At 35.9% G+C, this 27,164-nt stretch overlaps 1 protein-coding gene across 4 annotated transcripts in view; it reads right to left on the bottom strand.

Moving 5' to 3' along the window:
- Positions 1-4,001: 4,001 nt before the first annotated feature.
- Positions 4,002-27,164, bottom strand: part of LOC128014367 (ankyrin repeat domain-containing protein SOWAHB) — a 61,830-nt gene continuing 38,667 nt past the window's right edge. For 3 of the 4 annotated variants that reach the window (XM_052597938.1, XM_052597939.1, XM_052597940.1), the window contains 4 exons: positions 20,154-20,240; positions 13,562-13,634; positions 4,364-4,459; positions 4,002-4,235 (listed from right to left, as the gene is read on the bottom strand). In XM_052597938.1, coding sequence (XP_052453898.1) covers positions 4,084-4,235; positions 4,364-4,459; positions 13,562-13,634; positions 20,154-20,240 — 408 coding nt within the window. In that variant the 3' untranslated portion in view covers positions 4,002-4,083. The remainder of the gene's footprint in view (positions 4,236-4,363; positions 4,460-13,561; positions 13,635-20,153; positions 20,241-27,164) is intronic. The other variant, XM_052597941.1, reaches the window with a different exon arrangement.

The following is a 27,164-nucleotide window of genomic DNA, read 5'->3' as shown; positions in this document are numbered from 1 at the left end:
TACAAAGCATCGCTCAATCATTAATCATCTTGACACTGCTAATATCTGTATTATAAAGGAATAATCATACTGACTCACCTGCTTGAGCCTGAGATAGAGCTTCAAAGTAAGAGGCATTACGACTTATCAGTATCTGTTTGGAGATGCAAGAAACTGTTGTTGGTGTAGTTAGGAACACCACCCAACACAAGGCTCGGCTCAGATATACAAGACTTCAGATGTGTTTTAGTCTCAAGTGGTTTGGTTCAGTTTGACCTAGACATGTGTTTGGTGAGACTCACTCTTATCTCAGTGCTTGAGGACTCATCGTACACACATCTGTGGGATGAACAGACTCCAGCCAAACATCTGATGACACACTGGGCGTTTCTCTAATGACTGTGTCAAGGTTGTCCCCATGACCTGAAGGGGGCTGGCCTGCCTCAAATCCACTGTAATTATCCGAACAAAGGCCAGGCCTAATTGTCCTGTAAAACAATCCAGCTGCCATTGAGCAGCAGCGGATCTTTTCTCTGGGCAGGAGTGATCCATCTCCGCGGTGTCGCTGGGACAGAAGGAGGGCTCTGACAGGGTAAGCCCTGAGATACAGTCATGCATTGTGCTGTGCTTTGCAGACGGGAACACAAAGGAAAAGTTAACCTGGATGACTCCATTGTAGCTGTTCTCTGGGCTCCATGGAGGATTTGGTGATAAAAACACACTCTTAGTGACGCACAATGCCCCAGACATGAAACTGGACGCCAACACTGAATCCGTTATTGATGTCTGTCGCATGACTCAAAAGAAAGTGTGTAACTTTAGAGAGAAAACGATGGGGGCTGGTGCGGGAATGAAGCTGCTCGCACCAGAAGAGACTTTCTGATCATCTTTTATGTGTTACAAGAAAACAATCATGCTTATGTGAAATTCACACGGACATGGATTCCATGTATGTGACCCTGGACCACAAAACCTCATGAGGGTCCTTTTTCTTCCAAATTGAAATTTATACATAATCTGAAACCTGATCAAAATAAATATACTTTCCATTGATGTATGGTTTGTTAAGATAGGACAATATTGAAAATCTAGAAATAGAGGGTGCTAATTTTAAAAATAAAATAAATTAAAGACATGAAAATATTGGAAAAAAACATTAAAACACATTAATAATTTATAAATAAAGTTTTGATACATTTGCTGTAGGAAATTTACAGAATATCTTCATGGAACATGATCTTTACTTAATATCCTGATGATTTTTTGGCATATTAAGAAAAATTGAGAATCATGACCCATATTATGTATTTTTGGCTCTTCTACAAATAAACCCCAGTGACTTAAGACTGGTGTCACATATGTATGTATGCATCTGTCTGTATGCGATGTTAAACGGTAAGTCTAAAACTAGTTTGATAAAATAGGATTAGTAATAGTAAAAAAGTAGTAAACATAAATTTCCTAAAATGAGAAACCTAGATTATGTTACTAGTTTCATCACGTAATCATCACCGGTAATCAGTTGAGCACAATATTATTCAAATAATCTGTCTATCACACACACACACACACACATCCTTGAGCCAATCAAAATCTCGAGGATGATCTCAGTCCTGCCCTATACATAATTTCCCATCTTTGTGCTTTAAGGTCACATTTTGGATATTAAATGTAACGAATGATTGTTTAAGTTGCCATAACTGATTATTTTGAGACGCCAGCACACACACCTGACTGTGAGTGTTTGTGTGTGTTTTCCCATTTCTTCTCAAAGAGCCTCTTTGTCTGTGTGCTTCGCCAGAGGTGGCAGAGATGCAGGATCTAAGTCCTGACCCGAACACACGGCCCGAGGCAGGTGTGAGCGACGGTTACTGATGGAGAATGAGTGAGAGATGCTCGGCCTCCCAGTGTTCCTGAGAGATCCGGAGACAGCCAACTAAAAACACCACAGATGAGGCACATCTCAGATTAGTACATCTTAGTATCATTATGTGCATTTTAAATCATTATGTTTAAATATATATATATATACATTCCATTCAGCAGAAGTAGATTTGGTTCACCATAAATTATTTCCAGTACATTCAGCTGTTTTTCAAAGACAACAAAAGTACTTATGAAATTACATACGAGTTCTACTTAACTCTTAATAATTTCCCAAAATGTATATAATTGCATTTAATATAAATTTAAACTATGATACATTTTCATTTGAATGCAAATGATGTGCAGTTAAGTATTGAAGAACATTACTTTCATATCTGAGGTCAATTCTGATGTGTACTATTTCCATTACAAGCACTCTTTTATTTGAAAGCATGCTAAAGTCATGTTTTTCACAAGAGAATGCTGATTATGAACAGACCGCTGTAGGCTACTATATTATAGTCATTACTAGATGGTTGTGTCATTGACAGTAATGTAACAGGAAACCTAAATGTCTGCGAAAGAAACATATTTCTTTACAGCGTCTGCGCTCTTTTTTCTAAAGGACACATTTTGACACCAGATCGTAATTCTACCTAACAGCAGATCTGATAACGTCACAAGCAGTGTTAGCGCAATCTTATTTTGTGATAGTATAATTTACTTATTAATAAAATACAATACAATTTAAATACAAATGTATTATAAAAATGAATACAATGTTCTTGCGTTGTATTTCCGTCATTCAGACATAATTTCGCATTTAAGGACATGCTGAGTTTTCCCAGATGACAGGAAATCCATGCATACAGTCAGTAAAGATTGCTAGACTTTTATGAATCTGTATCAGTATGTATCGAAGTTCAGAGTGTTTGAGCGAGTTTTCATACAGTAGCTGTTAGCATTGGTCCGTTCACACAGCCTTCTCTCACGACAGCCGCCAGCGAGACTTGGTCTGACAGTGAGAAATATTGCAGCTAGTGTCCAAACAAAGACAAAGGCCTGAGGTACATCAGATGGACAGGAGCATTACGCCGTGTTGTGCTCCTCTCGGCCTCGTGTTAATTGGGCTGTATATAAAGAGAACGCTGGAGAGACTGGTTTGGTATTTCTGACGAGTAAATGCAAGATTAACAGCACTGATGTTTTGCTTCAGCTGGTCATGTGAATTCACCGTGCTGAGCCAAAGAAAGCTGCTCGGTTTAAAAATGACTTCTGACTGAGCTGCGCTTCACACGTCACTACACTATTGACTGCCAACATTTCACTAATGTGACTGCATCGTCCCATTATCAGCAAAGTATGCACTTTAAGTGAGTAAGAGAGGTAAACTAATTCTGGTGCTTGCAGTGTCACACACACACACACACACACACACACACGTATGTGCCATTATTTGTTCCTATACACAAAATGTTTAAACAGTTTAAATAAATACAGTTGAGCCGACTTTTAAATGGAATGATTATTACAGAAATAAAACACTTTAAAAGAATACACTTAAACGTAAACGTAATTGTTTTTGGACACTTAATTGCACATTAATAGCAATGAAATTAAAACATGTTATGTTTTACAATTTTTTTCTTTTTTTTTGCCCCACTTATGTGAGACTTAATAATATAAAGTGCTGATGAATGTACTGACACGTATTTATGCTAAACTAAAATATACTTTTTTATAATTATTATCATTTTATGTCATGTATTTTAAAATATTTTTATGTACATATTGTGCACGTGTAATAAAGAACGAGTTTAAGTTAATATTGCACAATATCAAACATCAAAATAAGTGTGTTTCAACAAAAGATTTTAAGTCAATGATCAATGATACGACACTTATGGACTTTAAAGTAAAACTTTGAATTTTGCATTATCACAAAGTGCACTTTTTTAAAAAGCCTGCTAGGAAACAGGCATGAAGTGTGCTTTGTTTAAATAGTTTAAGTGTTAAAATTATATTATGTGAAGTTTATATATATGTTATTAAAAGTGCACGTTCAATACAAGAGTTTTCTTTAAATAAGAACCAAAAATATTATCACCAAAGGATTAAGTCTTTGCATGCAAGTTGAAAGGCACAAGGGAGAGCAGTTGATGACAGCATATTCATTTTATTGGAACGAATCCTTTAATGACTGATTTGATGACTTCTTGACGATCACCGGGCAGTGGTTCATGCTGAGTGTGTGTCAGGATGAGGGTGATGGGGCTGTAGTGGACTGCTGGACGTCTCTGCACTGATGCTTCTGTTGCTCTGAGAGCGAGACAGGAGCGCAGACAGCTGTGCGTAACACTGGGCCCGCCTCCCCCTCGGCCAGCTGCCAGCTGAGTGGAGCAAAGCAGCTGTCAATCACCGCAGACAACCAATCCAGCAGCAGAGAGATGAGCACACAGTGCACACTTCTTCTACACATGCTTCTGTAAATATCAAACACTGCATAGTAAATACGTGCCAGAATGAGATCTGTGTTCGGTAAAAATATCCCTGCTGCCACTCCAGTAATGAGCTGCCATCTTCCCGTGATAGTCCCTTACATTAACTTTGGCATCTAAAGAAAGAAGAAGAAGAAGAAGAATAGCTGTTTCAGATTGTACAGCAACACTTCCAAAAGAAACATTTGTTATTTTGAATAACTCAGTGCTATTAATGTCACCTGTGTTACACTGTGCTGCATTTCCAGAAACACAAACACAAATACTGAGGAGGTTCTTTTAAAGGGACAGTTGCCCAGAAAAAGTAGATGGTATGATTTTCAGTGAGATGTAATGAATTGAAGATTACACAAAGCTGACTTGTAATACAGCACATGAGTCATATGAACTACTTTCATGATGCTTCTTCACCTAAGTTTTGCTCAAGCCACACTTTCACTCTCAGGAATACAGAAAGTTAAAAGAAAAAATGGCATGTAAAAAATTCAGTGAGAGAAACAGATATTTGAACATTTCTTTTTAAATGGCTAATTTTACTTTTTATGGGCAGTTTACAAAGAACATGTGATCAAGAGTCAAAAACATCTGTCGAGGGCATGTCGACTGAAAATGATGGACAAGCATCGCAGTGGAACCAAAAAAATAAATAAATAAAAAAGTGTCCTGTGTGAACAGCCCCTCTAAGGGTTAATTAACTGCTGAAAAGATGGGGTTTTAATAAAAGTTGGCTGTCCATGCAGTATAAATCCATTAATTCATTCATTCATTCATTCATTCAGCCGGTGCTACATGACAAGATAAAAGAGAAAAAGTGCTTTAAAAAAGGGTAGGAAGACTTCAGTACCCATTATGCACTGGGCTAAATCAAACATCATTGAGTGGGATACAAAAAACGGAAGTGAGATTTGTAGTTTTAAGAAAATCCTATTGCAGTCAAGAGTCTGCCAAATAGCATTTTACATTTTTTTGTTTGTGTGTTTGTTTTTTTTTTTCCTCATTTTTTTGTTACTTCGCTCTTGAATTGTCTGATTGGTGTTTACATTTCCCTAGCTTTTTCACCCCAGCCCATTTTTCAAGTTTGAGTCAACGAAAATGAATCCTCTCTCCAGTCTGATTTGTGGTTGGGAAACAGCTGTAGCTCTCAGGCATCCGCACATCAATTTAGTGTATTTATATCATACTGTACGACAATATTACTGTTTTTGCATTATTCATTTTTTAAGGGTTGGGGTAGGTGTAGACGTTAATAAAACACAATCTAATGGGTAAAACATTTAATTCGTTGTTAGTTTCCAGCCATAATTTTTGGACAAGATGGCGGAATTGGTGTTAGGATTGGTCACATCGCCTGTCAATCAAGCTCTTTGAGAACGGTCAATTGCGAGACATAATCGTACTAGTTGTAAAATGACTTTGTAACTCGCAGTGTTGATTTTATATAACACAGTTCTGACTTTGTAACTTGCAAATGTGAATTAATTTCACACAATTCTATAAATTAACAACTCCTCGAAAAACTTCAGAATAGTGAGATAAAAAAATAGCAGTTGCCTTTTTTATTTTTCATTCAGTGACAGAAACAAGGACCCATAGTTTTCTATTTAGCTGTTTGTTGTTGTTGTGGTTTTTTTGTGCACTCGTGTTTCTTCTGTGCACATCCAGCTTACTTTTATTAAAACTAGGGCCGGGACTCGATTAAAAAAATTAATCTAATTAATTAGAGGCTTTGTAATTATTAATCGAAATTAATCGCATTTTAATCGCAGATAAATATTTGACCTGGGAACAGTGAGAAGTAATTTTTTTTCACATGAATTTATAGTATACCATTGAATAATGACTGAATACATAAGCTTAAGCAACAAAATATTGTTTATTTTTGTTCAACAAAGTCTAGCAGACCAGTGCAATTTTTGCCATGAAGTGTAGCAATAGCATGCAATTTAGAAATAGTACATTTCAGAAATTCAGGAAGCTTATAGGTGCTGGAACCTTCTGTAAAGAGTTTTTTAAGTAAAACACAATACTGTCAATTACATTCAGAACATTGGAAACCCTGACTATTAGAAAACATCTCTCTGTTGCTTCAGAGGCCATAACATACTAAGTCCAACTCTCAATAACCTTGGCCAAAACAATAAAGAGTTCAACATAAACTGTTGCACCAACAAAATAATACATAGTTCAACATAAAGTGTAAAGTCCACTCTAGCTGCTATATGTTTTGAGTTGAGGTGATACTTGAGGTTCGATCATGCGCTGCAGTGATATGCGAACGCTAGTTGGTGCTTCAGTATAATCGATCCGCCGAAACGCGTCCAGTGAGAAACGTTCCGCGGTGCAAAAATAAGTTATTAAAAATGCGGGAATTTTTTTTTTCTGTAATTAATTAATCTTAGTTAACGCGTTATTTTTTGTGTAATTAATTAATCTCAATTAACGTGTTAAAGTCCCGGCCCTAATTAAAACTCTATTTTACCTGTGGTGAATCGCATCTTTAAAGTGCGGTCACGTTAGCAACATTTTGCCGGGTAAAAAAACGGTCTGTGGTGAGGAGTGGGGAGGAGCCAAGAGCCACGGGGGCGGAGCAAGTCCAGTGACATGAATTTCAATGAACTTATAAACTGTCTTACAAGGTCCAGTGTCAGCTCACACTTTCATACGCTTTCTGTCACTCAATCTGGCAAATTTGTATGACCAACTTGAACACATTGCGAAATCTGCATTTGGTAGCTCCCAATCGCGTGGATTCCTATTGAAATGACAAGACTCTGCCTGTGAAAATTCACCGAGCAACAGCAAATCTGACCAGAAACGCTGTTGTCTCGCATTCGACACTGTTTTGAGAAGCTATGAATAAAATATGATTGCGTTTTCCTTCTCTCGCACTCGTAACACACACACACTCTCAGTAATGACTTCAGCTAACACATAATCAGAGGTGTGAGTGTGTGGGAGGTCAAGGTTAGGCTACTGTCGCTTAAAATAACAAACACACCGTCATCTCTGGCAATGGAGAGTCGTTAAAAATAAAACACCCAAACGCGCTCTCTTCAGTCATCTCTCTCTCCTGCTCTGCAGCACATGGTGGTAATCACACTGGCCTTGTAGGAGCCATATGGACCCGGGCCGGTCTGGGGCCTGCCTGAACACCGCCGCGGTTAATTAGAGTCTGAATACTGAGCGACTGAGCGCTGATCTCAATCCCTCCACGCCTGGACACACTGACTGGCCTTTTGAGCAGCTCAGGCCTACAGGGACTCGGGGGGAAACGGAGGGGTAATTATTTGAGATAACAGTGAAAAGAAGAGGTGAGGACTGTGCATTTGAAAAAAGGCCGGGCAACATAAAGAGAGGGAAAGCGAGGACACGGCGGAGAGGACGCCTGACGCGCTAAAGGTCAACATCTCCTATTTTTATGTAGAGTGTCAACAGCCTGTTACGCCTTTTTAAAATCGCTGTGCTTTTCATGAATGACATATTCTGCTGCTGGAGATTGAGCTTTAGAGATCAGTGCTTTGCCAGACTAATGAATGTGTGTGAATGACCAGCTCTTTTCAGTCACTGAAGCACTGTTGATGACATCACAGCTGCATATCCTGCATGTCTTCAGAATCACATGGTTATTAGGCTTCATAATTCTAATATTATGATGTTTATTTATGTATGTATGTACTGTATGCATGTATGAATGAATTAACATGACAAACATTATGTATACAATTGAAATTAAACCGATAATCACAAATCAATCAATCAATCTTGTTGGTTTTTATGCAATAATATACATTTATTTATAATTAAATCTTGAAAACACTCAAATTAAAATAATATTTAATTATGAATTTGTTTGTTGATTGATTCTACACAATTTACATAAATGTTGTTTTTGCATTGTGGTCACAAGAATTGTTATGATTATGATTAACAAGAACAACAATAATAATACTACTACTAATAAAATAATAATAATAATAATTATTATTATTATTATTATTTATTTATTTATTTATTTATTTATTTATTTTTATATGGTAATGAAAATTGAGGTAAAAGATTTAAATATTTGTTATCATCATGAAAATAATATCACAATTAAAAAAGTTTTCATGTTCATGCTAATTATTTAGGCAATAAGCAATAATGCACCAACTGCATTATTTGTCTGTCCGACTTTATATAATTACACTTATTACATGATTACTTACCAAATAAATACATTAACGGGCATGATATATTGATTTGAGTGTTTTGAATTCATAATTATTTATATTAATATTTAGATTTCTTATATATATTTTCCATTTTTCCTTTTAATTTTAGTTTACTTTTAGCGATTTTGTTGTATACTTTTGTAGTTTTTATTATTTTGTTTACGTCTATGTCTTTATTAGCTTTTGTTAATTTTTATTTCAATGTTATTTATTTTACTACAAAATGCTAAACTGAAAATGATCTGAAATTAATTTGCTTTAATTGATGTTTGTTTTATTTCCGTTAACAAAAAAATATTTTCATGGTTTTATTTTTATTTTATATTTTTAAACTAAGTTGAAGTTATTATACTAACCCAAGTTACAGATAGTTTTTTTTTTAAATAATAACCCAGCTGAGTTTTAGTTATTTATAATAACCCCAGTAACAGCCAATTATACAGTTAAAGGCTGATTATAAAAATAAAAATAAATATGTAATATAGCTTGCACATTTCTTGACACTGTTGTCCAGTGTTGGGGAAAGCTACTTTTAAAAGTAACGCATTACGATATTGTGGTAATCCCTTAAAAAAGTAACTAATTATGTTACTTAGTTACTTTTTGTGAAAAGTAATGCATAACGTCACTTTTTAAATCTGGGCAGGGCTTGTTTGTTTGTTTGTTTTTAATATAACAAAAAAAAACAATTACAAATGTAAAAGCCCTTTCACACCACAATTGTAATGAATACGCCTCAGGGTGAAGGAAGTGTAAATGACCGTCTGTACAGTAGAGGGCGCAGCTCAAAGAAATATTATGAAGAATATGACGCAGGAGATGAAAGATCGACACCAATCAACAATAACAAAACTGAAACACAAGTATGTTATCTTTCCTGAGTTTGGTTAATAGTATTGGATCCTCGAAGGTCAGTAGCAAAGAATAAAATGGGATTTAATACATAAAATATATTTGTCTTATTTAATATATTTAATTATTGCACGTTTATATAATATTCTGCGTTCGCTTTTGACGGGTTTTATTCATTTTGAGCAATAATGAATCTGAGTAAAAACGTTTTTTTTTTTTTAAAGTAACTCCGATATTTCCTTCTGAATTAAAAAGTAATTCGTTACTTTACTAGTTACTCAAAAACGGTACTCTGATTCGGTAACTGGTGTTACCTGTCCTGCGTCACCCCCAGCACTGGTGTTTGTGAGGTTTATGTTGTATGTTTGTTCAATAGTGTTGAATTGTGGCGTTACAGTAAGAGTACAGTTACAGTTACAGTAAGCGTCTCTGACCAACAGGCTAAACCTACATCACTCTCAAACCCTCAGTATTAATGTATACGGATGTCTCCCCAGTCACTTAATCTACTGAATTATATATTAGCTCCTATGTTCACTATTACAGAACATGCTGGAAGATCTTCAACAACAATACTTGTTCAGTTTTTCTGTCAGGTGGACAGTCAACCAAACAAGCCCACAGTGCAGCTCCCGCAGAGCCTAAATATCGACGACGGACATGACTTGATAACAATAAACTAATAAAACACAGTTTCAATAAAGAGCGAGATGTTAACTCTGATTTTCAACAATCCAGTCACGACTGTATCCAAAGCAACTGCGAGCTGTTTTAACAGAGTTATATGATTAGGTGTGTGTCTGGAGAAATTCTGTGTGCTTTAATAGAGTTACGCGGAGGTCTTAAGCTGTACGCCGCTAAGAGAGGCTTATGTTTCCAGGCGCAAAGCGGTAATCCTATAACGCTGTTCAACTATATTGCTTAAGGCACTGCAAGCAGTCAGTTGGTAACTATGTTAAACTATCTGCAGTTCCCTAACCACTCGCGCAGATCTCGCCATGATAAGATAATGCATTATTCACCCGGAGTGCTATAGAAATCATTAGTGCAGCGGTTTGAACGCTTCAAATAGATTCAGAGTCCTTATATAAAAACACTCTGGTAGAACTATGGTGCAGTAATGGAATTAGATGGAAATACCATGTTTCTGCACCTACAAGCGATCTGTAAACTGTTCCAGTACAGGGGTACATTTGTATCTTTATCTTTTTAATTAAAAAAAAAAAAAAAATATATATATATATATATATATATATATAATTATTTTTATTTTTTATTTTTTTAGGGTCACATTATAATGGCTTTTTACCATTTATCAATGCTATTTATTTTATAATCAAATTCTTTTTACATACATTTTATGATTTTACTATTGTCTAGGCTTAAAATAAGAAAAATGTGTTTACTTTGTGTACTTTTTGTGTTTAATTTAATTTAATTTAATTTAATTTAATTTAATATGTTAAAGATTAAAATTTTAAAGAAAGAGTGAATAAATAAATAAAAATATTTATTATTAGTATTATTATTATTATTATTATTATTTACAACTGATCATAGCCATTTAGTTGAGTTGTTAACCCAAATAAGATGTTTTGTCTATTTGTAATACCAAATTAATATTGAAATAAACATTGGTGATAATCAATAACAATGTCAATTCTTTGAGCTTTGATCAAATGAATGCATGCTCTTTGTAATGAGGTGCACTGAAACACACAAGGCAGTGGAACGTAGACGATGTGCATGTGAGTGTGTGGACAGGGGACAGTCTGGGGACTTGGTGAGGGGGATGAAGCTTGGCCAGGCTTTGGAGGTTTCCAGGTGAAGGTCTGGCGCTAGAGATCTCATCAGTCTGAGACATGCTCTATACCTCTGATTCATAAAGAACACACTGAAAGTCCCTTCAGTGAGAGTCAGTGGGGTCCAATCTTATCTTGGTCCTCAGTCATTTTCAGTTCATCACAGACACAACACGAGGACGAGGAGCTGATACCATGTTTAAAGAGCTAAACACCTTTAGTTTAGTGACTGAATTCAAGTTTTGTGGAGATAAAGTGTGCTGATGAGAGTGAGATGAACGTTGAAATATATTTATTATATTTATGCATTTAGCAGACACTTTTATCCAAAGCGACTTACATTGCATTCAGGCTAACAACTTTCTCGTAACATGTGTTCCCTGGGATTCGAACCCCCAACCTTGCGCTTGCTAACACAATGCTCTATCACTTGAGCTACAGGAACACAATAATAATAATAATAGGAAATGTAATGACTTTTAGAAATGTCATATGATGTTTCTTTGCATCATCAATACAGTTAACATCTTAAGCATTATTTCAGACAAAAAACAAACAAACAAACAATTGAATGAATTAATGATTTAATTAATTAATTATTATTTTTAATATTTTAAAAAATTTTTATTAATAAAACTGCATTTAAAAATAAATACATTTTTTTTAACTTAATTATTAATTCATATAATGTTGTAATGGGTTGTACATGACATTTTACAACCTGAACTATCCTCGCCATGTCATAAAATGATTTTAATGTTGTCATGAAGTGGCTATTTTTATCATGCAATTATTATTTTTTTTATTGTTGTTATTTATTTCTTGAAAACAAAAGTTTTTTTTACAGATGAAATAGTCGAAATAATCTAAAATTGACAAAAAATGCTGTGTTCCCATAATAGAAGAGCTGTCTATAAGTAATTCATTCATTTGATGTATTTATTTATTTAACCAACTATTATATTATTTAACAAAAGTCTTCATTTAGTGATTTAAAATGTCACGTGGTGTAACCATCAGGTAAATGCCTTAACATTTTCTTTAAGCTTAAAATATTGTATAAAATATTCCTCAAATATGATTTGCACCTCTAAATGAATGAATGAATGAGTTAGTTTTGAAAGACTTTTTACCAACTACTGTACTATTTAAGAAAAGTCTCAATTTAATGACTCTAAAATGTCATGTGGTGTAACCATAATATAATAGGTGTCATTAATTAATTAATTAATTCATTTTATTTTATTAATTAATTAATTCATATTATTTAACAAAAGTCTTAATTTAATAATTTAAAATGTCATGTGGTGTAACCATCAAGTAAATGCAAGTAAATGCATTAAACAATTTTTAAGCTTTAATTATTGTAAAAAAAAAAAAAAAAAAAAATACTTTATAAATATTCTTCAAGCATTGTTTACACATCTAAAGGAATGAATGAATGAATGAGTAAGTTTTGAAAAGTCTAAATGACTAAAATGTCATATGGTGTAACCATAGTAAAAGAGGGGTATTTTAGTAATTGCATTCATTCATTCATTCTGATTAATGAATATGATTGTGCCCGATATGATACTTCAAAACCAATTGAGCACCATTGGACTTCACTGGTCTGCTCAACTGTATCGTCATTCTGTGAAGAGAACGATTTACAGTTTGGCTGAACACTCACAGTGCGTGAAAAAACCTGAACAAAAAGAAGGACAACCCTCTCTCTGTCTCTCGGCGTCGGGTCCAAATGAGCTGTAGGTGGTGATGGGAAACCATGGAGTATCCATTTCCACACACCATATGGAAACTCAGTGGTTTGTTCAGAGGAGGTGGGATCTAATATTGACCTGGACCATATGTGTTTTAGTGAATTACAAACACAACAGGACCGAGCGGACACCTAACACACAACATATGGGCATCTATTCTGTGTTAGGGGCTTTTACAAACAAGACCCCCCTACACAAACACATGCGTGTATGCCGTCCAAGATCTCGAGGGACTGCTCTTTTGAATTACTCTATTGACACACACCCTAGCTAGCTTCATTAGCGGGAGCTCGCAGTGTGCAGTTTTCTCCCCTAAAAACCAATTATCATCCGTGACTGCACAGAAACTTCAGCTTCGCATCACTGATCAGATCTGTGTCTGTGAGCTGGATTTCCTCTTTCTTATAATGGACTTTAGCTAAATAGTGGGTTTGAGATCAAATTATTGTCAGGTTGTTTCTGTAAATAACAAACATGGTGTCAAATGACTACGTCACTATTTAGTACTCTACTATTTATATCATATACAGATGCCGTCCACACATCTTAAGGTGTAATGAATCAGGGATATTCAGAAACAGTGAACTTACTGTAGTTATTGATTAGCAGCTGGATGATTTTGTCATGTCCGTGTAGAGAAGCCAGGTGGAGCGGTGTGTAACCCTGCAAATATACACAAACAAGCTTAATGTGCATTTGGTCAAATTTAGCCCCGAAATGTCAGTTTTTATGCATCCTACACACAAGCAAATATCTAAATATCATTAGTGTGGGAGGACAGTGATATGACAGCAATTCTTGTTCTCCTGTTGTGTCTGTCACTCGATTGTGATAGGCTATTAAAAACAGCTGGACGTCATTTCACACTCCACTGTGTGCAGGCGACATTTCCCATTTATGCAGTTAACCAGACAGCGAGACCCGCTGAGACAATCGCTCCAGTACATCCCGCACATTAACACGGGACTAACTCTCTCCAGGATCCACCGCTGATTCAAACAGCTGCAGCCTGATGGTGCTTCCTATCAGAACCTAGAAGGATAGTGTGCTAGTGAAGCTGACGTGAGAGGATGATGGATGTATGAAATGTGACTGCGCTTTAGTGCTGATCTGAGCTCAGGCGGTGATTAGTGTGGATGACAGCACATTAATGCTCCACGGGGGACTTTATCATCCGAAGACACTTCTGCAAACAAGATTGACTCCATCTATCCCTGATATCTCTTTGGTGTCCGTTTGTTTTACAGTTACCATTTCCTTGCTCATAACACTAATGGGCCATATGATTACTGCAAAACGAGGGTAGAGCGAGCATAGTTGAGTATTTTGAACATGACGAACACAAACGTGGATAATGTCCTTAAATGTCTATAACAGGAGGAGATTGAAATGCAGGTGCAAATTAATTATGAAATTAAAAAAAAAATGTACATCATTCTCATTGAAGCATACACTTAAAGGTACAATTTGTAAGATATATACAGTAAAATATCCACAATCCACTAGGCTAGTGTTATACATTTCGTCCAGCTGATTACTAACAATATGTCTAATGTTTTCAACTACTTGTAAATTATGAGAAAATTCCCATTCTAAACAGTGACATGGGGCAGTGCAGTCGCCTGTCAATGATGTTAGTTCCCCTTTGTTACCGCCTTTACTGACGTAGACACCACATGACAACAGTGTCGTGGACAAATGCGGAAGTTGTGTCTATCGTCGAGCAAATCACTTGCTTGCTTCAAGCAGTTCCTTATTTACTTCTTCTTATTGCACGTTTTATGGTGGATTGTGTTATTTATGTATGGAACATAATTACCGTTTACCATCTGCCGCTGGTTCTGTCGACAAGGACAGCTACCGTAAACATAAGCGTATGGGCCAACCAAACGACCCAAGAAGAGTTTGGGACAAGAGGAGAGAAAGAGCGAGGATCAATATCGGTGTTGCATTTTCTAGATGGAGAGAGCTTTGCGACAAACTTCAACTACAAAGAGATACCGATCTCGCTTGTGATTTACTCGACAGGTGAGATGTTTTGATTCTTATCTTTACAGAAAACGTATGCTATTATAACGATCAACAAGATTAGTATTATGGGGCATACACTCCAAACGCGGGGCTTCACGTCTCTAGACTCGCGTGAGGACGCGTCCATCATCTGATCACGTCTTTGCATTGACTTTGTATGTAATCTACTCGCGCAAATCGTTGAACTCACGTTAAATCCATTATTTATCTTCCCATCTGATTGATGGCTGTCAGAGGTTGGATAGAAGACAACAAATCCCATCATTCCACGCTCCTTCTTAGCGTCATCGGTCCCACTTTATATTAGGTGGCCTTAACTACTATGTACTTACATAAAAAAATAAGTACAATGTACTTACTGTGTTCATATTGTATTGTAAAACACTTTTGCTGCTATTGCGGTGGGATAGGGGTAAGGTTAGGGAGAGGGTTGGAGGTATGGGTAAGTTTAAGGGTGGGTTAAGGTGTAAAGTATGGGTCAACAGTGTAATTATAGATGTAATTACAGAAATTAAATAAAGATGTAATTATAAGTAGTTTTTTTAAATATAAGTACAATGTAAAAACATGTATGTACACAATAAGTACATTGTACTAAAGTATTAATTAAAATGTAAGTACATAGTAGTTAATATAAAGTGGGTCCGCGTCATCAAACCACGCGATTGTTATTGTTTTGATAGTGCGCCCTCTAGTGCCAGATACTACAACCTGTACCTTTAATCAGATAAAAATAAAAATACCACGTTTAGGGTTCACATAAAATGAACATTTAGAATCTGAAATTGGATTAGATTTATTTGGATCCTCGAAATTTTGTGAGTGTAAACCTTTTGTTAGCCTAACAACATGCTAACGTCAGTCTCTACTCTAGATGTCAATCGAGATGTCAATTAACTTTTTTTGTGAAAGGCATAAAAATGTGTCAAGTTGCTGCCTGTGAAGATTGATACAAATCAGTCACTTATGAGGTCTATGTAAGCAGTAGACAGCGTTTACATTCTGGAACAGAACTCATATAGAGAAAAACACAGAGATTGAGTCAAGGGTAGTCCTTGAAGTACTCAAGCCTACCCTGCTGAAAACAAAAACAAAACAAAAAAAAAATAGAAACCATCACAGGAAATGTGAATAGTCTTCTAACTACAAATACCATTACAAACATTACAAACCATCAACTTTTACCCATTATAAATGGTTTCCTGTAGTTGGAAACTACTGGGTTTTAACAAGCTGGCCAATTACCAGTAGAAACCCAAAGGATCCTTTTCAGTTCCTATTAAAACCAATACAGGTCCCATTATATCCAGTACAACCATTCTATAATAGTATCTATTGTTTTCTATGTTTTTTTTTTTTGTTGTTTTTCAGCAGGGTAGCTGCATAAAATGGAGTCCGAACATGCTAGACGTCCAGGTAAAGGTGCCACTATTTGATTCTTTCAGGTAATGGAGCCTAGAATCAGTCCAGGGTCGCTGGTGGCTGTGTTTGTAGCGTGTAGCACAGCGTAGCCATGTTGCTAACAGCACAGCACTATCATAGTGTAGTTCTGCTGCCCTTAAAGGTTAAAGTAGACTTCCCTCGGCTCTACTCCTCATTATTACACTAGTCCTAGCACTGACATTTTTGGAAAGGTCACAGCCACTTTCATGTGCTCTGCTTCATGTCAGCTTCAGTATAAGTAAAGGCCATGGAGAGACTGTCCAGGGTGCCAAAGGAGCCAATGGAGATCAAGGTAAGACAGTGGAGTTTGGTTTTAACGAGACTGACTAACACATTGACATAGAACATGGACAATTGCTGGCATGACCCTTGTGAAGAAGAAGTTTGCTTAATTGTATTGAATGTGCATTTGTAGTGTAATATTACTGAAATAAAATAAGGCCCCTCAGTGTAAATACAGTACACTTTCATGCCCATGTTTCATAACACATGCAAGCAGACTTTAAAAAGTGCACTTTGTAAAGATGTAACAGTAAACATTTTAATCACTGTTTTCATAATCATTACTAAATCACATGTAAAGTACTTGATTGCAGTTTTAACTGTAGTGTTTTTACTTTTAAGTTTAGTATATCTTAAATGCACTGCATTGCAATGCCATCATTATAAATGTGTAATTACAAATACTTTTAAAAGCATGACACAACTTTTCATATTTCCACTCAAATTGACTTATATTCAGCTATCCTAATAACTCACAATCGCAACCCGTTTTACTTCTACTATACTTTGTTGACTTTCAAGGCAAACAAAGACATATATATTACATTTTAAGGTCTAGGTGCATCTCAGGTATATAACAGTGAACTCTATGAAAGCCTAATTAATTCAGATCAATACGTTTTTCTTCAAGGTATCATATACCAAGTATGCATACCTTATTCTTTATAATATACTATGAACAGCATTATAGTTTGCCATTTAAAACATATCAACTGTGCAGGCAGTAATAGCCATGAGTCAGAATCAGCTTAGGAAACCTCACACTATTGCACATACTTCCTGTATTACTCTGAACGGTTATGGCATTAAAACCCCATTACTTCTAAGGTTCGTAACTTAATCTGATAGTATCTCCATTTTGAATGCTTAATAAAACCTATTTGTTCAATGCTAGGCAAGGAAAAGGGATTTGGTCCCATAGCGTGCCAGTTCTTAACCGTCCCACAATCCTCTGATAACTGGGCAGCCAATGAGTGTGTGACTGCGTTCAAAATCTGAAGCACATTTCTTCCAAATCCTGCTTCATTTCACAGGTGTATTGAAATCAAACTCACCCCCTTCAGAAAGAAAGAAGAAAGAAGGCCGTCATCAAGACCAGAGTCGGCTCCCGTTTGCCAGCAAAAGCCCGAGAAGATTACAGAAACAGAATAAGCATAGCACAAGATGGGTCAAGAACTTAATTTCACACCGACAGCACGGGCAGTTTGGCTTTGGAAATATTTCCTTCATATGAAGAGCATAAATCTAAGTCTACAAAACCTATTGAGCCGCCTACAGCATTTCAAAGCATCATGGGTGCACTTCCAACCTCAAGACTGCTCTAAGTGTAGATATGATATCATGTTCGGCCCAAATTTTATGGGAACATTACATGCATTCTTCACGGAGAGAGTAATGTCAGAATCTATTGTGATAATTGACATGCATTTTCAGAATATGTGAAACTGAATAAAACCAGGTGTACACTTACATGCTTAAAAAGCCAGGTAAAGGAGTTGGTGTTAAAAGAAAGAGAGAGAGAGAGAGACAGGAATATAATACATTTAACATGAGCTTATTCATTTATTTAAAAAAAAAATTCACATTTAAGGAATTAACATAAAAAATGCATGTATTTTTAACTTAGAATACATACATTTTTCTACTCTAAACTTCATGTTTAATTCCCTGCTCTTGCCATTTCTTTGTGATTGTTTGTGTCATTTGGTAGCATGTGAAGGGAAAATAAGAGCGTGGAAGAGAAGAGAAGTGCACGATAGTGTGTTTGTGAATCATAGTGAGCCACATCCAGACGCTGACAGCGCTGCATGGATTATTGATTTTTTTATTCCATTTCTGCCCAGAAGAGACTGCACTTGAAGAGCACCATTAGCCCCATAACGATTAGAGAGCAAAAGTTAATTATGTAATTATGAAGGCAATAAAAAGACTGTGCTCGTGAAGGCTTTAAACATTATCGTCAATGAGCACGTCACTGCAGCCGGAACGAGGAGCGAGATTACAGGAGTGGAAAAAGTGAGAGAAAACACTGAGTAATCACGGCACTTATCACTAACTAACTAAATTAATACATCTACACCTCTAATGTGATGCACGGCTTCCATGCTTCAGTGCGCAATAGAATTAATATTCAGTCTATTCAGATATTTGGTTGATATCTACAGTGCTGTCAAACGATTAATCGAAATTAATCACATACAAAAAGTTTTTGTTTGTATAAAATATGTGTGTGTTCTGTGTATATTATGTATATATTAATACATACACATGCAGTATATATATATATATATATATATATATATATATATATAAAATATATAATTTATATTATAAATAAATATATTTAATGTATAAGCACGACATGTTTTTCTGAAATATATACATGTATATAAATAACAATATATACATAATATACATAACACTACATATGTTATGTGTGTGTATATATATATATATATATATATATTCAGATTTTTTTTTTTTTTTTTTTTGATAAATAGCCATTAATCATTTGGCAGCACTAATATAGACTACTTCAATCGTTGAAAAAAATTGTTAGAATAAAAATAAATAAATAAATAATAATAAATGACACATTGACATGCTGAAAGTTTTTTGGTTACACCCCTTAATTTGAGAATCATTAATTCAAAACCACTGTTGAAACTTTTCTATATTATATGTTTAAAACCAACTTGAATACTATAAACAAATTAAAAGCTTTCTCCTTTTAATCATCATTTCTGACTTTTTTTGTTTAGTCCCTTACCCACAAACAAACACTCTTGTATCCTCACATTTATTTAAAGAGCCAATTTTCAAAGGGTTGAATTGGACTCTTTAAACTGCAGCAGGATCTGATCTGAAATAACCTTCTGAGAGGATCCACGATGATAAAGGGAAAATAGACCTCCAAATAAAGGCTGGGGGTCGGTTGGTTGGGAGGGAGGGGTGCTGCCAGAGGCACAAAGATCCTGTCAGTATTTCCTTTGCACTTCACCAACCCTCAATATGAGGAGATAAGATACAGTGCATTATAATATGCATGAAGTGAAGGGAAGGCCAAAGCATTCACTGCCCGACTGTTAGCAGATCTGGAATAAATAAACATGAGGTCATGTTTATGCAAACACACTCCACTTAAATCCGAGCCCTCGCTGCGAGTGTGTTTGATTAATAGCTAAATTTAGCTGATTAGCCACATCCAATCACATAGGCGAGGAAATTTGTGACCTAAGGGCTCATATTAAAGAGAAATTACGCTTTAATTATACGCAAACACACACATTACACGGGCAGCCTGAGCGGCAGGAGGAGGTGTTAATTTGTGTGTGTGTGTGTGTGTGTGTGTGTTGTGTGCGCGGGCCCCTGCAGAGGTGTAAATGTGAGCGTGTCAGTGGGGCGCTGGCTCCTGTCAGCTCTCACCGCTCTCTGGTTGACGTCCGCTCCGGAGCGAGCCATCATGTCCACCATCTCCACACGGCCCTGCTTGGCCGCCCAGTGGAGCGCCGTCTGCAACACACACATGCAAACACAGCAGCTGTCAATCACCACGCTGCTGTCAATCACACATGTGATGCACCGGGGCTTCAGAAGACTCTCCTCAAATGTACTCATTCACAAACATCATATTGACACTGGGTGCATTGTGCTTCATATGATATGGAATTATATTTGCTTCAAAAAAAAAAAAAAAATGAGCGTAACTTTATAAAACTGGACGTAACTTTTTCAGAAACTATAAAAAATGTGCCATTAAAAAAAAAAAAAAAAAAACACAATGAAAATGAAAACAACTCACTGTTAAGCCCGCCCCCATGAGACGTTTGTGTCAAAACACCAAAAGAAAAACTGTGAAGAAAAAGTGAAATCTGTGGCAGTGCATTCAGAATCCACGATTAGCGAAAACGAATTTTTGAAAAACATTAACGAAGAATGAAGCATATTTAAAGAGCCTGTTACATTTGTGCGACTGAGTTTCTTTTTGTGTAATGGCATATTTTTGATCGTTTCTGAAAATGTTACGTTCAGTTTTATAAAGTTACGTTCCTTTTTTTTTTTTTAAGAAAATATAATTCCAGAATATGACTGCCTTTAAGACATAATTCACCCCAATAAGTATATTCTGCCATTATTTACTCAGCCTCACGTTGTTATCTTCAAGGAACACAAAAAGAGAGACTTTTTTTTATTTTACGTAGTTATACACTGAAAACACTATTTCAAAGCATCCTTGTTACAATATAATTGTACATTTAAGTAATGAGTAATATTAATGAACGCCTCTAGGTTACGAATGTAACCCTAGTTCCTCGAAGGAACGAGACGCTGCATTGAACATTTTGGGGAAACGCCTTTGGCCTTTATATCTTCCTGGTCGCTATGTCACCCCGCCCGTGACATCACACCCTTCCATTGGACAGACTGCACACAATATACAGAGTTGATCTTGCCAAAGGCGTTTCCCCAAAACGTTCAACGCAGCTCGAGTTCCTGAAGAGGAACTACATGTACTTACTACTTAGGGTTAGGGTTAGGACTACTTGCATGTAATTATGCATAATTTATTGCTATTATAATAGTAAGTACTTGTAACGTGTAACAAGGACACCTTAAAATAAAATGTTACCAAAATCTTTTTTCTCTCTATCAATCCTTTTGCAAAGCTTATTTTTGTAAGGTAAATGAATTGTGTAGTCAATTTTTTTGATGATTTTCAGTAAATTATTTATCACTCAAATAATAATAATAACAATAATAAATGTTTAAATTAATTAATTAAATTTATTTATTTATTTTCCACTCGAGTGAGCAACAGTGTTTCTGAAGTTTTGTCTCTTTATCAGCATTTCTTATCGAAACACAATTTTTTTTAATCGCAAGTTACTTGTGGATTTGATTCATTCACGGATGAATCATGATCATCATATCAGAGCGGATCTGTCAAGATACATCCACATACAGCATTTATCCGAAAATATGTCATCTGAACAATAAGTAACATATCTGCTACTTTTGTTCTGACCAGTTGAAAACAGAAATGTTAATAAATATAATAAAATATAATTAATATAAATCACTTCCGAGCAGAACAACTCTAAAGCGAACAAGCGTGCTAATGTTAGCTAGCTACTTATTGAGCCACTGAAATACAGAAACAAACATCTCTGTGTTAGTGTTCAATGTCCTCACATTAAACTAACATTTTATGCAATATCGGACCCGGACGCTCAAATTATAAATCATTATAATAAGCTTACCATTGCGAATCAGCGACGTGTAAAGCAGACAGTTCTGAACAGCGTCTAATGCACTTGTTGATGTTATTCAGTGAATCGCTTTTTTTACTGAAAAATGTTATGCATTGAATTGTATATACTGTACTTAAGATAATTTAGTAACTTTTTTAAGACTTTAGTCCATTTAGAGGCCTGTTTAAAATCGGTTATAAATAGTGATATAATCATTATAAACATTTTGACAATAAGTAAAACTGCGCAACCCAAACAGTTTACCGACTTCTTTTCCATTCACTTCAAATTAAATATAGTTTTGTAGGACAAGAAATATTCAACTACAGTGATATTTGTATTTATTCAATGACATATAGACATTTTTAAGTGCTATAAAAGTCCAAATACCAAAGTCCAAAATTTGGGGTCACTGTATCTGAAGCCTATTTATGAAGCCCCTATGAAAGCTGTGTTTGGGTTCATTTGCATAAGCAGATTTGGTCTCATATGAATGAGTGAGAACAGGCTTGAGTCATTTGCATAGCAGCTAATTCAGCACAATATTAGCTCACTGAGCCAAACTCAAGGACGCCAAACCAACCCACTGCTGTTCAACTGCGGGTAGTGACCAATACATGTAGTGTGTATGTTTATTATGCATATATAAATACACACACAAGCATGTATATTGCGACGAATCTCGATTAATACTTTGATCACACTGATTTTAATATATGTATTAAAATATTTGTATCATTGTATGATTGGTATCACTGATCTGAACACAAAAGTCCTCTAGATTACACAATCTCTAATGCATGTATACAGGCTACTTACAAACTTCAGGACCATTTGAGGAGTTCCAAGTGTTATTTTTTCATTCATTGTGTGTAAGAGATCCCCAGAGCGAAACAGAGAAAGAAAAGAAGAAAACAATATCAGTAATAGGATAACACAACTCTTTTGGGCCTTGTAGCTCTCCATAGTCGCCATTGTGTTTCATCACACCAGTGTGTTTGGCCAAAAGCTCAGAGTGTTTCTCCAGTCCCCATCCACAGTCACACGGAGCGGGACATCAAAGCCGGAGCAGCCGTGCCTTTGTCAAACTCTCCTCCCCGGTTTTCTGTCACCAAGTTTTATCTCTTCCAAATCAGCGGCAGCCTTTAACCTATTCTGAGCCGATTAGCTGAATGCTTGATTTGAGCATTAGAGAAACTATAGCAACCTGTAATCTGCCAAAGAGCGAATCAAAAAGCCCTATGTATCTTGTCACGCAAGAGCTGGCAGCCCACCTTGACCCCATAAGCCGTCTCTTACAGAGCCCTCGCTGGGCGGACAGGCCCCGCTTTATTCACACACATACAATCCGTTGAGAAATGTCCTCTTCTCTGTTGGTCTCCAGCCAGTCTGTGCCCCGTCCTGAAGAGCAACAATCTGCCCAGGTCTATGATCATTTAGTAAACAATGTGCAATAAAACAATATCCACTGAACGCAAAACATAGATGTTAGCAAAACGTATCAGAGCACTGAACATCAAGGGCCTTATCATACACCCGCCGCAAGGGTTTTTGATCATTTCTGCCCAATGCAGTTCTCATTTTCGCATCCTGAGCCATGTTGTTTAAATAGCAAATGCATTGTTGTTAGCGCGTTACTATTTTGAGGAACTCAAACCTGGTCTAAAGTCTGGCTCAATGTTTTTTTCTTTTCTTATTTAAAGAGCGTGTTCGTAATATGTGCACAACATGTGTACACTTTGCTTATTACACAGCAGCACACACACATTTTTACAAATTAAAAATTGCTTTCCTGCGTGTAAATAGCGAACCTGCCATTTCGCGAGTGGCTTTCGAATGGGATGGGAGATGAGACTCTGATTGGCTTATTGCACATTTCGCCCCAAAAACACCCATTACTCATTAAGACAATAGGGACAACACATTTACACCATGCGCCCGGGCGTGCCGACTGTTTTCCTGTCGTTAAACTAGCAAAAGTGGATCCAAACAGCGCTTTAGACCATGCACTTAGATTGTTAAAATAGGGTCCAAAATTTCTATATCCTTGTGAGAAAAATAAGTAGGCCTACACTTTAAAATACATTTAAAAAGAGTACTTTTCATATAGCTTATTAATTAAGCGTGTACTGAATGTATAAACTTTGGACATTTAATTGCATGTTCTTTGTTTAACCTGTTTAACCTGTTTGAAACCCATTTTAAAATCAAACATTGCATTGCCATGAAAATGGTACATCAAAGTCATGTTACAAAATGTTTTCAGTCATGAATTATACAAATTCATGTTTGGATCATGCTCTTTCAAGTCTATGTTTAAAAATGTGAGTCACAGTTAAGAGGTTAAAATCTTTCCATTTACATTCAATGTAATTAGCTGAACTCTAGAGTGTTTTAACCACTTTAGTAGTGAACTTTAGTTTTAAGTTTACTGCAGAATGCATAGACATGCATTTATGGTTCAATGTCATTTTTGATGAACGTTATTCTATATGTCATGTAATTAAATATTTTTGTACAAACACATCTTTAAGTTGCAATTTAGTACTAGCTTATATCAAATATTAAATAACACTCTAGAGTTAAACTTATAATCATAAAGCACTTTTCATGTGCTTAAGTGCAGTATGTTATTCAAATATGCTTACCTCTTTAAAGCAGTAAAACCTTTAGTTTGACATTATTACTAAAATAAACTTTTTAAAAAGTCTTTAAAACACTTAAGTTGTCTTTAATTTCATTAATAATATATTATCTGTGAGTGCTTTTTTATTCATGAATATTCAATATGGGGAATTATTTTCACAAGGGAATATGACAGATATAATTTAGAGGTGTTTGCTAAGGCATTTGAACAAACTCAGGACAAAAGTGTTTGTTTGTTTGTTTATTAATGGATTTGTTGGGCATCATTTGGCAATCACACATGAAACATGTCTAAAATCAGACATTTGGAGCTTATTGTTACTTTTCAAAGTGATTTACAGTTTGTTGACAATAAAATGGGTATAAAACGTATGGATATTATAATGTGGTGTTGCTTGGACAATAAAATTATTTTTATTAAATAAAGCTTTTTAAACAAATCTAAGAAAAATATAGAATGTGAATTTGTAGTATTAATAATAATAATCATCATCATCATCATCATCATCATTTTGTTTAAAAAAAAAAATTGATTCCTCTTGCCGCAGTCTGATCAGCTGGGCATAAGAAGCAGTGTAATTTTCATGTGTGTGTGTGTGTGTGTGTGTGAGAGAGAGAGGTTTAGTGTGTGCCAGATGGAGGCTCTGTCTTTTATTGGCAGTGTGAAAGGACAGCTTATAGTGCTCCTCTGTGGTCGGGCTCAATAGAGAGGGTGAGAGCAGACCCTCACACACACACACACACACACACACACTCTCACTCAAAGCCTGATGCTTGTCACCATATGGAGCTGTTTAAAAACGGCCATAGCCCCACACAAATGAGCAACATTAACAGCCTCTTACAATGACTGCTGGGATAACACTGAATTACTGCACAGGGAGAGCCGTCGCACACACACATGCGCACACACACACACACACATACACACACATGCGCACGCACACAAGCACACACACACACACACACACACACACACACACGCAAACACAAAAACACACACGCACGCATGCATGCACACGCACACACACGCAAACACTCACACACACACACGCAAACACACACACACACACACACACGCAAACACACACACACAAACACTCACACACACACACGCAAACCCACACAGACCTTTTATGACCTTATCACTCAAATTTGAGGTTTGATATGAAAGCTTTGAATATTTTCAATTTCAGACAGAACTGAAGGGACTTTTCTCGGCTGGGTTTGCTTCAAGACTCAGATATTGTGGTGATCCAACACAATATCAAAATGTTTATTGTAGAAAAAAAAAAACTGTATAAGCTCACCAATATGCACATTTTATATCATTATATGAACCAATTGCACAATTTCATGTATTTATAAACAACAGAAATGCGGTTTGCTATAGTTCGGCTGAAAGAACCTAACACTTTAAAGGTTTAAAACCCTATTTCGTTTTCCTAACTAAGCGAAATGATATGGCTAGTCACTTATTATTTATTTTATTTAGCATTGTTTGTTCCTATACTGTCTGTGACCATACCAGAAGAGTCGTGCCCTACTAGTTAGGAACCACTGCGTTACACAAACATCCATTCATAATAATTAAATAATCAACATTTAATAACACACCATTTTATATAATATTTGTATGTGCTATGTTTTGTATTACTGTATATTATAGAGCACTGCAGGAATGGATTTTTGTAGTAAGTTAGCATCACCCTGGTTCCATCGACAAACACCTAATAGGATTTTCCACTGGCTTTTAGGTTATTTTCTTATTTAATTTATTAACTTTTATACATTTTGAAATCTAAACATGATTGTTAGAAGTAAAAGCTAAACGCAACTGAACTATGCCATAGTCACATGACTTCAATGTCTCATTTCAGCCAATTGTGTTGATGAAACTAAAGTACTAAAATGATAACTGGTTTCTGGATTTGGCCTACAAAAATACACCACCCTACAGCACTCCTTTAGAGTATCAAGTGTTTTGCTTAGCAACATGCTAACATTAAACTATTGAACTCAGTCTTCAGTGTGTTTTGAGCAGCGAGGTCAGTTTGTATGATATAGTTTCTGCTTGAATAGATTAATAAAATCCCTCTTATGACGGTCTATTTCAGTTAGGATGCTGTCTGAAGAGGTTTGTGTTTAGTACAAAGCATATCTTACACTAGCAGATGAGAACAAGCCCTCTGTCAGCTTTCATAAATCACAAGAATTAAAAAATAGAGAGAAAACATTGACTTTTTAAGGTATTTACCTCTCATCTCATAAAACTGTTAAAATCATTTTACGCTGCAACACTGTGAAATGTTTTGTAAACACACAAAAGGCCAATAAAAAGATGTAAAGAGCCTTCCTTATCCTGAAACTTAAGCATGAATTTAATCCTTTTACACCACAGTAGCTCAATCCTCTGTTCCTATTGGCTGAGAGATGCGGAGAGGTGCATGTCCACCCCGAGGCGGCGGGAGCGGTGCCTGTTTGTTAAACTAATAATTGCCGTGTCATTACACTATAATTAGACACAATGATCATTCGG

The sequence above is a fragment of the Carassius gibelio genome, chromosome B25 (genome assembly GCF_023724105.1).
Source record: "Carassius gibelio isolate Cgi1373 ecotype wild population from Czech Republic chromosome B25, carGib1.2-hapl.c, whole genome shotgun sequence".
NCBI classification, from domain to species: domain Eukaryota; kingdom Metazoa; phylum Chordata; class Actinopteri; order Cypriniformes; family Cyprinidae; genus Carassius; species Carassius gibelio.
The sequence above is the reverse complement of the archived record's forward strand: the minus strand, read 5'-3'. Positions and strand labels throughout refer to the sequence as shown.